The sequence below is a fragment of the Drosophila guanche genome, unplaced genomic scaffold, assembly GCF_900245975.1.
Source record: "Drosophila guanche unplaced genomic scaffold, DGUA_6, whole genome shotgun sequence".
In the NCBI taxonomy this organism is placed as follows: Eukaryota; Metazoa; Arthropoda; class Insecta; order Diptera; family Drosophilidae; genus Drosophila; species Drosophila guanche.
The window spans coordinates 2,609,849-2,624,412 of NW_022995744.1; the positions used below are offsets into that span (position 1 = coordinate 2,609,849).

At 45.4% G+C, this 14,564-nt stretch overlaps 2 protein-coding genes across 2 annotated transcripts; both read left to right on the forward strand.

Annotated features, from left to right (window-relative positions):
- The first annotated feature begins 4,311 nt into the window (after positions 1 to 4,311).
- On the forward strand, positions 4,312 to 5,302 carry LOC117579463 (pupal cuticle protein Edg-78E). Its single transcript, XM_034265351.1, has 2 exons — positions 4,312 to 4,374; positions 4,448 to 5,302. The coding sequence occupies exons 1-2, from the start codon at positions 4,363 to 4,365 to the stop codon at positions 4,997 to 4,999; spliced, it is 564 nt and encodes a 187-aa protein (XP_034121242.1). The 5' UTR covers positions 4,312 to 4,362; the 3' UTR covers positions 5,000 to 5,302.
- Positions 5,303 to 6,219: 917 nt separating this feature from the next.
- LOC117579456 (pupal cuticle protein Edg-78E) lies at positions 6,220 to 6,871 on the forward strand. The gene is made up of 2 exons (XM_034265343.1): positions 6,220 to 6,304; positions 6,376 to 6,871. Exons 1-2 carry the CDS (start codon positions 6,293 to 6,295, stop codon positions 6,745 to 6,747), a joined length of 384 nt encoding a protein of 127 aa, XP_034121234.1. The 5' UTR covers positions 6,220 to 6,292; the 3' UTR covers positions 6,748 to 6,871.
- Positions 6,872 to 14,564: the final 7,693 nt, after the last annotated feature.

Here is a 14,564-nt window from a genome sequence, read left to right on the forward strand (position 1 = left end):
CCAATCATTTCATTCCACAGCGCACCTCAACTCGGCGACGCACGGCAACAACAACTTTTATAATTTTCAGCATTGAACATGAACTGCCCTCACAACCAAACCCGACCCTACCAACACCAAGACCCAGCCCAGGTCCGACTCTTCTCTTCCGTCGCTACATATTTTTTTTGGTGATTGGTTTTCGGCAGAGCGATCATAAATTTCGTTGCTTCCTTTGGTCTCAGCTGCTGTCAATTTTTGGCCGGTTAATCAATTCCGAGTTCTGTGTATGCGGCTGTGCTGTGTAGGGGATAACTTTTCATTAGCACCTCCTCGAATATTGAGTATTGAATAGTTGGCGTTTGTGGAGTATTTAGCACGATTTATAGTGCAATTGGCCAAATACTGCATTTCGACATTGGTCTTGCCCCTACTGGCAGATTTAAAATGCTTTCGTGCGTAAGCAGACAATTTTTTGAAAGTAGCCAGGAGATTGAATAAGGTTTAGTCCTTAAAGAAATGTCCCATCTGTCTAGTTTCAGGAACCGATCATTTATAATGCTGTATGGAAACGGAAACCCACAAAACATTTTTGTAAAATCATATGCGAAACTTTATAATAAATCGTTTGTGGAATCGCGTAAATCGATTAAGATTCTCACATGCTAGGTCAACTCATTCATTTATTACAAAATCATCCAGGGCCCCGGCACCCCAAATCTGAATAAGGGAAGCCACGAAGAAGAAGCGCAGCCAGAGGTCCCCTCAGCCATAACCTTCCTCGCCACAACCACAACTTTGCAGCAGACGAACGACCTTGCCATGGCCGGCATTGGAGCATTGGCTGATGTCCGAAAGTGAGGCAGTGTTTCCGGCGAGGGAAGTTTGGGGCCAAGTTTGTATTAAGTTTTGATAGGAATAATCGGGATGTGGCATCGTGGGCGTGCTTCACGTGGCTCACGTAGCTTATCACTCAATAATAGCACGAATCAGAGGTAACAAATATGCACTTAAAGCCATAAAGGTTTTATCTGAAAACCTATCCTTTGTCTGCCTCTTTCTGCGATGTGCTCTTAAAACCCCTTAAATCCTTAACATACATTTTAGTATAAGAGTACCAGTTTCGAAGGAGGTTTGAATAACCGTCAGCTTGACTCCTTCTTTGACCAAACTTACAATCATAGTAAAGTTTGGTTCACAAATGTTGTGTGTGTATGTTGTCTTCTTTATTGAAGACTAATCTTATTCTTATTACAAGGTAACATTTCCTCACTCCATTAAGCACAATAAACTCAATTAAGCTCAGAGTTTTGTGAAATGAATGATCCATTTGTTATGCATCAGATCAAATTGCCTTCTTAAGCTCACATTAAAGGTCCTGCTTCGTCTTTTCTGTGGACGTTGGCCTACACGTGGACGTGTGTGCCTAGTCAGCCTCGATGGCGTTTCCCCATCACTAAGTAGTGCCCCCAAAAAGCAGACACAAAATCATCGACAGCGCATGCTGTTTCGCTTATAAGATTTGTGTTCGCATTTTACAAATACATGGGTTGGTTGGCAACAAACCGCCTCTGGACGGACTAAGACTCATACTCAGATTGAAGTTGAGACTGGAAATGAAACTGGCATTGGGACTGGGACAGGGACAGGGCCTGGAGAAAAGTGAATGTGCTGGCGGCATCGACATCAGCAGCATCAGCAGCAGCAGGAGCATCGGAATTATCTGTTTTTTTCTGCTCTCTGTTTTTGTTGGCCCTTTCGGTGTTGCTTTTGGCTTTTATGCTCGAAACCGGCTGTGCGGCAATTCGGTTTCTTTTTTTTTGAGTCGCCCGGCACAATTGTCCGGTGCCTGCCGCTTGGGCGGCTTTAAATGAAAGCAAAAGTTGTTGCGTTTCGATGGCATTTCCTTGCGCCTTAAGCCGCTTCCGCTGTACTTAGTAAACCGACTGACTCTGTCTCTGCCTCTTTCTCTGACTCTGCCGCTCGACCTTCCTCAGGCCATCCGCCTCTTGCATCCATTAGGGCATCACTCCATATTTACGCGCATTAACCTGTGGGACTAGGAACTGCGACAGCGAAAAAGAGTAAATGCTGAAGAGTGCGCTGAAAAGGAAGCGACGAGCCGAATCTTTGGACATCACCTGCTCTACATTAATTGACCCACATTCGGTGGTAGCGACAATTGCCTTCCAGTCCAGTTAAGTCCCGATGAAGGTCAGCCAGGCGAATCTGCTTCAGGTCTTGAAAAGTATTTATTATACGACCACCAGGCAGAGACGAGCTTCACAGCCGCCACAGATTGGGGCAGGGTAGCTGTATTGGCATTTGAGTTTTAGTTTAGACATTTAGCAAATGAATTAAAATATTGTCAACATATTGAGAGGCAACTCGCACTTTTTCCGCTGACAAAAAAGTTGATTTCCATTCAACGGCGACCGCAGACTTGCTGGCCACCTTTATGGGCTATTTATGCAGCTCCATTCATTAGTTTTAGGCATTTCGTCTCATACAAACACGTCTCATCTCGTATTCCCATCTAGGCAGCTCCCGATGTAACAGTTTCAGATCTCTGGTCCAACGCCAGAGCGCTTTGGGCTTGCGCTTGGTGCTTAATCTCGGCGTTTGGCGTTGGCGTTGGCGTTGGGCGTGGAAGGTCGGTCCCTTGGGGGTTTTTATTGATAGCCGACGAAACAAAGTCAACGACTTTCGAAAATCTTTCGGCAACGACCTTCGATTGATTGAGACGAAATGTGCTTTCAATAATTGCCTGTACCAGTAGTTGCAACTTTCATTTCGATTCGGTTCGGTGCCGCAAGTCGTCGTCTATCTATCCGGGGATTTTAACACCCACCCGCAATGCCAATTGCAGTCCCAATTTCAATTAGCACAGGGCTTTATTGAATAACTCAATTGTTTCGCTTCCATCATTTAATATATGTACTCCCGCGTGCACGCGCATTATTTCTGGTTGGAACAATATTCGCCGCTGATGGATTTTTAATCAAAACTTGATTCAATTTGCATGTTTCAAGACCGTCCTGCCCCTCCGCCCAATCAGGATTAGTTGGAATGGTTTGGCCATTCATTTGGTTGCCCAAATTTGCGAAGACGTGTTAAAGATAATTGATTTCACTCGTGGGCAACGCAAGCAAAGCTTTGAGGAATTCAAAGCAGCGTTTTGACAAATTATGTTTAATGGGCGCATCATTCGGATTTGCATTTAGTCTAAGATCAAAAACTCAAGTTTTATTGCTGGCTGATCGAATAACATTATGACAGATACATTCATTCGAGGCTATTATATTTTATTCTATTTAAAAGAAGCAGTAAAGTCGGTTTCTTATTTTGAAAGTAGCTTGCAGCGAAGTAGTCTCCCTGGCTTGGTCCCCGCGTAACTCCTTTTTCCCAAAATAGGATTTTCTGACCTACATATCAGAGTGGCCGAATTCGCATGGAATTTCCACGAACTTAAACTGAAATTGAAATGTGATTTGTCTGTACCTGTTCAATGAACTCGAATTTGAGTGAAGTGAAGCTGCGGGCGGGACTGGACTGGGCTCGACTCCCCGTCGATTAGCATCTCTCTGCAGTCGGTTGTAAATTAGCAAGCAATTCATTGAGTGAAGTTATGTGTATGTTCCAGCAGACATTTCACGCCTGACGCACTAACCCACTCACAGAATGGGTGGGGAGTCCATATCTCATTATTGCGGCCACTTATCTCGACCTTCTCATATTGTGCCACGCTCTGCAGCATAATACATTTATGGGAATCGCGGAACGCATTACAAATTGCGTATACCCCGCAGCTTGTGTTATATGTGCCAGAAACAGATACTGATACATGCAGAAGCGGCGTAGTTATTCATAGATAATTAATGAATTAACTCAAACACTTAATTACTCAAGAGCCTGCAGCGGAGAGCAGTCGAAAGAGTTTCTTGAACCGCAGTGGACCAGAGGACGGTTCATCTGGACAGGTCAGAGTTTCGTTGTTGAGGTTTCGTTTTCACTCGGCGAGGCATTAATGGAAATGGTTGTTGATTGCCCGAGCCCATCCACCTAGAGCCGATCCGAGCAGAGATAATTGGCGTTGCAACCGTTGCTGGCTTTCGGCTACAAACTCCAAATGTGGCGATAGAGTGTATGGCAGGGTGATGTGTTGATGGAACCCCATCATCATCATCATCAGCACATCATATCTAATGGGTGCACACACTCACTTTCCTCACTTTCGTTGCATATCCAATCAGATTTCAGATTTAAGATTTCCAGGCTATATAAGTGGCATGTCGAGGGCACTGAGGCATCAAACACAGCTCAGCTCTTAGGGTTAAAACAGCAATAGACCATAAACCAAATCTCAACCTAAGCCAGGCGAAAATGTCAAAGATCGTAAGTCAAGGAAACATCCTTTGCCCGGAGCACACCTAAACCATCATCATTCTCCACTTATAACCTCTTGCAGCACGTTGCTGTACTTGTTGCTGCCGCATCCGTTCTAATGGCCGGAGTGCTGGCGCTTCCCTCGGACTCGGCAGATGCCCACGCTGAGATCCGCAGCTTTGTCAACGAGCTGAAGCAGGAGGACGGCAGCTACAACTACCAGTTCGAGACGACCAACGGCATTGCGCAGCAGGAGCAGGGAGTAGGCGGCTACTACGCCTCCGGCTCCTCCCAGTACTACAGCCCCGAGGGCCAGCTTATCCAGCTGACATACACGGCCGACGAGAATGGCTTCCAGCCTCAGGGTGAGCATCTGCCTACACCGCCACCCATCCCGGAGGCCATTCTCAAGTCGCTGGAGTGGATCCGCAACCACCCAGAGGAGAACGAGGAGTACGAGCACCACGACCAGCACGACCACCACGGTCACGGCCATGGTCATGGTGCAGAGCAGGGCAAACAATATCTGCAACAGGGACAGGGACAGTCACAGCAGCTGCCAGTGGGCTCTCTGCTCGCTCCGGCCTCTGCGCCAGCAGCAGCCTCTGGTCTACCCTATGAGAGGAAGGTTTAAGTTATTCCCGCCCCCAGCTAGTGGGAGAGTGTGTGACACTGTCATGTCATGTCTGTTTGCATAGTCAAAGCATCCAGAAAACAGCACCAGCAGCCAATACCAACACCAGCACCATCCTCAGTACCAGAGTGAACACCAGCTGAACTACATCCTCTCTCCCCACTCACACACACACTCACACACATTGTATAAATGTACATGCTCGTAGAATAGACCCCTCACATACATCCACATCAACATCAACATGCTCCTGGGCCGCTTGGCTGCGTGTCCATTGTCGGCTCGGCTGACGTTGACATTTATTGCCAGAGATAATAATAATGTAATAAAAGAAAAATACAATTTAATATTGTTGTTTATACTATGAATGCCTCTACTACAGCATCAGATCCAGCTCCAGTGCCATCGTCTACCAAAGCATATGGCCGAGCCCTTAGCTTCCAGTTGCTCGGGTCCCAGCTGCCAACCAGCATGCATCTCGGTTCGAGTCTCTCTTTGAGGTTGCCCTTTAAGTGGGCTTCGCTCCAAACAAAATGTAAGGGAAATTAAACTTAAAGTTCATAAATGCGCGCTTTTCTTTGTTACTCCCATTGTATTGTATATCAAATCAGTATTATGCAAATCATGGCGCTGCGCATCTCATACTGCTTCGAGAAATGTTGCAATTTAAATTTTGTTTTTGTGTTGATTAAATTAAGAAATTGTTGCTATTGCTATTGTTAATGTCTCCGCTTGTTGTCGATAATATCGATACGGATTGTTGTTTTTTTCCGTTCAAAAGATTTGATTTTAAGTTTGGTTTTGATGCATTTAGGTTGTTTCATCTGCTCCATCTTACCCTTACGGTGTATATCAGGGCATGCCACTTATCCGGAAGCTAAGATACCGACCCAGCTTGCTTATGATTATATGTCGCTTATAGATATAATTGTTTAATTTTAATAGAAACCAAAGGGCTAGAAAAGCTCCCTTACTAGAAACAAACTTTGTAATTCTGTCTGCAATAATTGTATTATGTTTGATACTTTTCAATGGTTAAACGCACAAAGAGTGTACAGTATTCGCAATACCTTCCCGCGGGGCTTCCATTAATGAATGAAAGCGTGTTGCCGAAAGCTGTTTGATTGCTAAAATATGGGTTAGAGTCTGCAGCTCGGCTTATTTAAATGCTCGGATTTGGAGACTACAGGGGCAATGACAGGGGAGTTGCTTCGTCTATCCGAGCGTTATAAATAGTAAACGGACGGTCGAGTGGCACAGTAGTAACGTCAGAGTCCCCAGCCCAGCAGCACCATGTACAAGCTCGTAAGTGGATAACAGAGACTGCATCCGAATGGGGAACGATTTAATTGACTTCCTTGCTTCCTCGCCAACAGCTGCTCCTTGCCGCACTTGTGGGATGCGCCCTGGCCGCCCCCATCAACGATGATACTATTACGAAGTTCCTGTCCAACGCGGACACGGATGGAACATACGGCTACAGTGTGGAGCAGGCCAGTGGCATTGCCTTTGGAGAACAGGGCCTGGGCGGAGTGGGAGCCCGCGGCTCATACTCCTACATCTCGCCCGAAGGTATTCCCGTCCAGGTTACCTATGAGGCCGACGAGAACGGCTTCCGCCCTCAGTCGGAGCTGCTGCCCACCCCTCCACCTATCCCAGAGGCCATCCTACAGTCCATCCGCTTCATTCAGGAGCATCCCACGCCCGAGGAGCTAGCCGATCGCGCTGTTCGTGCCCAGCAGATCTAGATCTGGTCTCTCTCCGTAGTCTTAAGTTTGCCTAAGTGTCTCCCGGATAACCTATTCACCCCGCCACATATCCCATTCCATCAAAGTAAACCAACGTTTATACGAGCGTAAGCTGCCACGATAAGCATCAGCTGGTGTTAATTTCCATGATTCGCAGCCAATCCAATTCGCGTCGAGGCGAAACCTAATTAGTGGGCTTATAAAAGCCCAAGACAGCAGACAAAGCCCATCACTGTGTGGCTTGTGGTTGATATTGAATATTTTATATGAGCACTACTTTGGATGCCAATGAAGCCAAGCACGCTGGTACAGTGGCTCAACTCTAGTCCGAATTTCTTTTTCAATATTACAAAAATTTGATCAGAGTTGTACGATTGAGGTGCGTTTCAGATAGACATCCGATGGAGTTGAACTTATACACTGGAATTCTGAAGACATATGAAGCAGCGGTAGAACACTTGTTTCTGACAAGCATCAGCGCCTTCGCAATCAATCTTCTTCCCCCGTGTCGGAAATAAACCAACATTTATGTTTACAGCGGATGAGCTGAGATTTCCGCCACTCTCTGCTCAGCTGTCACCGCACATTCACACAATTTTCCGAGCTCAAAGGCAAACGAAAGTACCCATAGAGAACATATACCCATGGATGTACATATGTATAACCAAACGCAAGCCCTACCAATCTGAAGACCTAGAATTAGAGGATGGTTGCAGTGTGCAGGGGACAAAATATGGTAGCGTAGCTGGCTTCCCATTACCGTTTGACATGAGGCATGTTAATATCTCCTTCTACTGTGATTTCCTTGCCGGGAATTCCATGAGAGCCTGCTGGAAATGGAAATTCATTAAGACATTTAGAGGCACCACACACACTCGGCAGAAGACCCTGACAAAGAACTTCCATCTAATACGCACAAAGCTCCATTGAAGTGTGCGTGGATTCGGGGCCACTCAGGATGTAGACTGCTCCCAGTCCTCCCCATATCAATTAGGTACGCTCATCTCCGAACATGAGTAGTTAATTAAAATGATTTCGGAGATACGGAGAGATAGTTGGAGCAATGTGGAAGGTGCTATTGAAGATACGGGTACAACACATATTCCTCCATTTTGGGCTTTCATATTGGTCTCTACCAAAATTAATGTAAATTTTCATTGCCACAGAAAACCTCGTTCTTCCGTACGGGCTGTGATTCCCGGACTGTGGTGTGGGTACAGTGGATCCTTGTAGCCTCTGCGCTCGCCACTTAACACAGGTGCTTCAGGCTTCGGGTTGCTGACGACAACACAATGCTGCTGTGTAATCAAAAACTTTTATTTATCATTTTGTTTAAAATCTAATTTTAAATGCGTTGTAAAACGGGCTCCCTTTTTGCACACCCTTTGGAGAGGAGTATTATGATTTTGCAGGGATTTTGACTTGTGTACAAATAAAAAATAGCTGAACTGAAACCCTTTCTTCTGTGAAAACCAATGGCGACCTCATTTTGTGCCTTATTTAATACCAAATCGGCTGGAATCCCACCACACAAAATCCACAAAGCCTTTCAAGAACATGTCTCGATAGCCCTGTGCCCTTCTCCAGGATAAGAGCCATATATAACAGCATCAAATAAATGGGGCAATAACCCTAAGCTCAGTACCCCTGCAATTTATTTTTATAGAGCGTATAAACTATGCACAAAATTAGCTTCTCCGCTCGTCGTTTATTTGCCCATAATTCAACCAACTGTAGCGCATTCAGCTCCCTGCGTGGCCCCAATCCCGAGTCTCACTCCCCACGCCCAGGGTGGACAGATAGAATGTAAATATATTTACGTAGTGTTCGGGCTACCTTTCTATTTGCCGGGAACGGGTCCAATAGCTACATGTCCATACTTAAGCCGCCCCGAACCACCGGCGAACAAAGTGGGAAAGTGGGAAAAAATTACTTTGTTTGCGGGCCTCGGAACATGGTCACGGCATGTGTCACGTAAGTATATGCCAAAATATGCGAGCGAGTGCTCGAAAGTGACAAGGAGCGGATCCTGAGTGGCCCCAGACAAGTGGCACTATCCGGAGCGACTACCATTTCAATTAAGACAAAACTGAGAACGTGCACTGCCTAAGCACTGCTCGTACGATTTTATTAATAATGTTTGCCTGGAAGTGAAATTTCTTTAAAAATACTTCTGGGGCCCTAGACTTTAATAGCCTTTTCGTCCGGCTCACTTTTCATTCAGTGTGCAATTTTTTTCGCACTCCTCTTTCCAAAGAAAGAGGAAAGACGTGAATGGGGAAAGACGCTCGCTGACGGTATTAATAACAATAGTTCCGTTCCGGCCATTTGCGATGGTCAGTCGGATGGTGTGTCAGAGTTAAAGGAGGGGCAGTGCACAGTCGACAAAATGAAAAATTATTTCAAACAATAATTGCAAAGGAAAACTTTTGGACAAACACAAAGAGTGGGATATCTCGCCAGCACTGGATTTCGAGATAATGGTGTGGGGCGTGCCAATGTCAATGCCAATGCCAACAACTACACAGAACGGACAAACGAAACCAATTTATTCCCAAGTAAAAATCAATAGTCAAGACGAAAGAGGGGACATCAAGGGGGTGCTGGGGGCCAACTAGCGTGAAAAAACATCAAATTCTAGAGTGGAGTGGCGACAAAAAGCTGTGTGCCAGAGTGCGGGCCCATCAACATGTGAACGTGAAGATGGCACCGCGCTTCGTGGGTTTGCCTGTCCACGTCCACTTCTCAATAGACACTCCCCGTGCACTTCCATCCGCATCGGGTCTTCCGGGTTTCCGGAATCCGTTTTCGAAAACTGCGCCAAGTAGCGGCCAACAATAAGAACCCGCCCAGCGCAAGGACATCAGCTGCGGAGCTTAATGGTAAAATATGCATTTGACATGCGATGAAGTACTCATACAATTAAAGAGACCCATTGCCCAGCCCTGCCCCAACCTGAAGAGCGGCCTCGACCCTCATTCTTCCGCTGAGCCTCTTTTTCCATGGGGTTGGTTCTTCGTGGTCATTTGTTTAAAGTTCCAATTAATTGGAACACATTTGTCGGGGCACTCGGGCGAACACTTGATAACTGAGAAATATTTCTCTCATCAATTGTGACAATTTGATTGCGGTCGGCCTTTATTAATTTTTTTTTTTTGTAATTTCATTCATTTTACAGCATTGAAAATGTGTCTTTAATTGAAAAGTAATTACTTCCAAAACTAGAATAAAAGCTCCAAGAATAATTGACTATGCATGAATTATGATTCTTGAAAACACATCGCTGTAATTTAGGTTTCATTAATATATTATTAGACCTCTTTGTAACATTAACCCCCTGTTAGCTAACAGCTACATGTACCCTCTGTTAGCTAACAGGCAAATCCTCTCTGAGGACTCCGTTTAATGGAACCACTTCAGGCTCGGCACCTCAGTTGTGTCCCCGTGGCGCTACACTCCGGTCGTTTCGGACTTCTGCTAGGCTCTACAGCCGACTCCGGCTGCCCCAATTCCGTACGTAAATATTTGTTTGGTAGAATTCGTATCCTTACACCCAGGACTCGGGTGAGTGAGCTCGTAGAAACTACGTTAAAAAGTGCACACACAAATTGCATTTTTTCCGCTACGAGCCGTGCCTATACTCGTATATTGGCGCATTTTTACTCCGCTTTTGCTTTGCATTCTTTCTATGATGAAAATGGCACAAAAGTGTAACATATACAGCTACGGGTACGGGAATATGGCGAAAAAAGTTTAGTGCGATTGTTGTTGATGTAAATTTTGCATAAGGACCTGCCATGGAGTGAGAGTGAGCCAAGGCACCCACGAGACAGGGAAGAAACTTGGTGTGGGTACTGTAACTGAAGCTGGGTACTCGGAACAGGGAGCTGGGAGCTGGGAACGGGGAACCGCATCCATTCATATCCATATGTACAAGTGCTCGCACACATGTGGCAGAGGATACGCTTGGTGGCTTACTTTTTAAAATTTCCATTAAAAAAACACTAACGCAGTGTAACCTTACGAGTACGTAAGAGAACTCTGCTAAAGCTGAGGCTTGTGTGTTGGGCTGTTTACGGGGCTGTGGATCAAGTAACTTGTGATTCTTAAGACTTGGCTAAGTCGATTGCCGGAGGCTTTGTGGTTGCTGGTTACTACCTGGAAATTAGTTGAAAGCCCTCTGATTTACAGAAAATTTAAGTGTATTAAGGCATTAGGCCGGGTCGCTGCTTGAGGCATCCCATTCGGCCTCTCCTATCCCTGCCTACCCTCCTCCCAACCTTCCGTACATGTGGGTAAAATGTAATTTTCTTAGCACTTTTGTTCACGCCCGACGACACATGTTGTGGTTCACACACTAACACAAACACACGCACACACCCACTGACAGATAGACACTCAACCCCTCAATGACACTGATACAGTGCCTCCCGGCAGCATTTACATACTCGCCCAAACATAAGCATAAGCGCAACTTAGCTTGCCAAACTTTTCTGTTCAACTTTCTGTTGCCGCAAGACACTTTTCGGCAGTGTGTCGAGTCTGGGAGGAGTCGACTGGCTGATGCCTCGTACTGCACATTACTGTTGGGGCACAGCGACAAAACACCAATCGATTATGCTCTGCTGTACCCCTTCGCATATTTAAATGTCAAACCATATCTCAGGGCCCGAGACTTGAGCCTCGAAATGGAAAGTAGCTGCCAGAAATATTGGTTATGGTACCATTTACTTGTACGTCCACAAATCGTGTGGTTGTCACGCTCTGGTGGACTGCCGGCTGAGGGCACCGGGCATTCTGGCAAAATTTAATCGATAGCCATACGCTAATAGTTTGGCTCTGCGACATATGTGAATATTTGATGGGCTGCAGCTCCTCCGTCCAGAGAGAGGTCTGCCAATCATTTCACGCTTGATTGGAGCCCGAGCCTTCGGGCTCCTTCGCTCCTTCCCTCCTTGTCCTACTCAGGGATTTGGCTGCCAAGTCAGACATTAAGTTCCTGCCAAAGCCCTTGCTGAACTGCTGGTAATTCGTCTAAATAGGGGAAGCTGCTAGGCCGAACCAGCTTGAACGTAGGCCAGCTGCGGTTGTGGCTACAATTAATTAAAACAAATTGTGTTTGGCCCTCGGTGTAGCTCCAGCGTCGACTATTCCATTGGCCTGGCTGATGATGCCCGGCTCTTAGTATGCACGTTCATTCTTTTTTCAATTAATTGTTATTTCATTAGCTTTCATTACTCGCTTTCAGAGTTGCGCTTCCCACGCAGTCTTCTGCCATGCCATTAATGAAGTGGGCTCCTCCCCCTCGATTCACCTGTTCAGGAAGGGCAGAGCGAACCTGCGTTATAATTTTCACTTTTATTGGCTTTTAATGAATTCGAAATTGGCGGGGGATTATGAATACACTTGCCCATTAACTGTTGCAGGGCCCATTAATGGGATTACAAAACGTTTTACGGACATAACATGGGCCTGTCCTATCTACGCCTGTTCCTGTCTCTGTCCAGGGAACTGGGCTGGGACACCCACATGCACTCCGTTCCATCCTGTGAATCAAGTGAATATGCAAGCGGATCGCTTTGGTTTGCCATTGTCATCTCTCAACAAAGAGAGGAACTGCAGTTTTGTGTGGGTCTTTCATTCAGGGCGCGTTTCATTGACTTGTCAAGTGATCCTATCAAGTCGGGCTTGTGGTCGTTACTCTGTACGAGTTCTCCCCTGTTTATTTGCTCGCACGGCTGTTGATTCACTTGTCTATTCTGCTCGGCAATTGAATGCCACTCTCGGTAACGGTAGTCTTGTGAACATCTCTGCCTGTCAGTCCTTCTGTGTGAGCCCATTCAACACTTTACACAGAACACAACAATCGCATTCATTGACTGACTTGCAATACGATGTCGTGCCTCTGGCTCCACACACACTCCGAGACTGACAACACGCTTGATACTTGACTCTATGGGCGTCCAGGTATACCATTTCCACTTCACCCAGGACAACACTCGGCTGGTTATTTCTTACTTATTGGAAGCAAATCTGATTCCTCAAGCACGCGGCAGCAACTGTGATAAGCTTGTCCTCGCTATCCGCCTGCCCAGCGAAGCGTGCCTGACTGACAGACATACAGCGCTCCGAGCCAGTTAGCTGACAATTCCAGAGATGCCTCCGCACATTCTGCAGATACTTTTGCATCGACTCTGCTGTAATTACACTTTGAGCAAGGACAAATATTGTTCAACTTAATAAATATTCTTGTTTTAAAAACAAAATAGTTTAATATAATTTTTATTTTACCATCGAAGCTCTCAGTAGCTCGAGCAATTTCATAAATGCCGACTCCAGGTGCAGAAAAATGCCTATAAGTGACCCCATAACTTCCCGTTGTCTGCTATTTGCGACTTTTAAACGAAACTCACTCACTTTTTATACCCGGTACTAGTAGAGTAAATAGGGTATATTGTATTTGTGGGGAATAACGGTTGTATGTAACGCACAGAAGGAAGCGTTTCCGACCCCATAAAGTATATATATTCTTGATCAGCATCAATCGCCGAGTCGATTGAGCCATGTCTGTCTATACGCCCGTCCGTCCTTATGAGCGCCTGGATATCAGAGACTGTAAAAGCTAGAGTCACCAAAATTTGCATCCAGACTTCTGTATGCTCACATGTTACAAGTGTATTTCAAAACTGAGCCCCGCCCCCGGAAAAGGGCGAAAACTTTCGAAGTCTATAACTTTGAAGATTGGTATCTGATTGGACCATTATTATAGCCAGAATGAAGAAATTCATTTGCAGTGGCTATACCACCCCGTCCCGCAGCTTATATTTGTTTTTTGCACACTCTCTCATTCACACTCTGCTTCGCGCAGTGTGCGGCAGCTGCCTCTGCCTCGTCTCTGCCTCTGCCAGGACTCTGCAGCATTTGGATCTAGGGAAGGGTGCGACCTAAAGGAGCGTTTTGGCGTGAGAAGTGTTGTAGATGTAGTTGACAGATAAAGAAAAAATGTAAAATTTGACAAATAACCGCTAAGGTACAGATGTAGTACTGACTGCCGGGTATAAAAGTTGTAAGAGTTGTTGTCTTGCGTAAGAAGCGTCTCACACGTCCCTTCTCGTTCTACTTCCTCTTAATGCATTTAGAGAATTTCCAACTTATAGTGGATATAAGACATTCTATTTGTTCACTGAAAGCATATTCCTTTTCGAGGGTATTTACGAATCGTAATGATGGCGTGTTTTGTCTCATCTGAGCACATGCTGATGAGATGAGCACACTCAGCCTAATCTCTCTTTAGGCAGTTAACTTTTAATTTCCTCACCTGAGCGGCAGAGGCAATTGCCACACAGCGGGGGGGACTCACACAACTCAAAGCACGCACTCACCCTCAATAGTGAATGGAGAGCCGCACTATGGTCCCAATTACCACTTTAGTTGTCCTTAAATAATAACTCGCGAACGAACCAAGATTTTTGTATTTAGTCTTACGAATAGGAAAAAGAAGGTTTTTTGAAAAAATGGTCGTGGCAGCTCCTTTTTTTAAGGGAAAATCGGTTTTTATTTTTTTGTTCTCAAAATGTTAGTAGCAAGAAAAGGATGGGAATATGTATGGCAGTGCAAGATTCTATAATAAAAAGTCGTAGCACCAAAACAGCTTAAAAATCCAAGATAATCGAATTCTTTGTCCCACAAAGCATTCTCCATAGGAGTTTCCATTATAAAACAATATTACAATGGCTACACTCTAGCCCTCCAAAATAGCTAGTGACTAATACTGTGGCTTAAATGCAATGCAAAATGGTACCCTACTTCACAGTTTT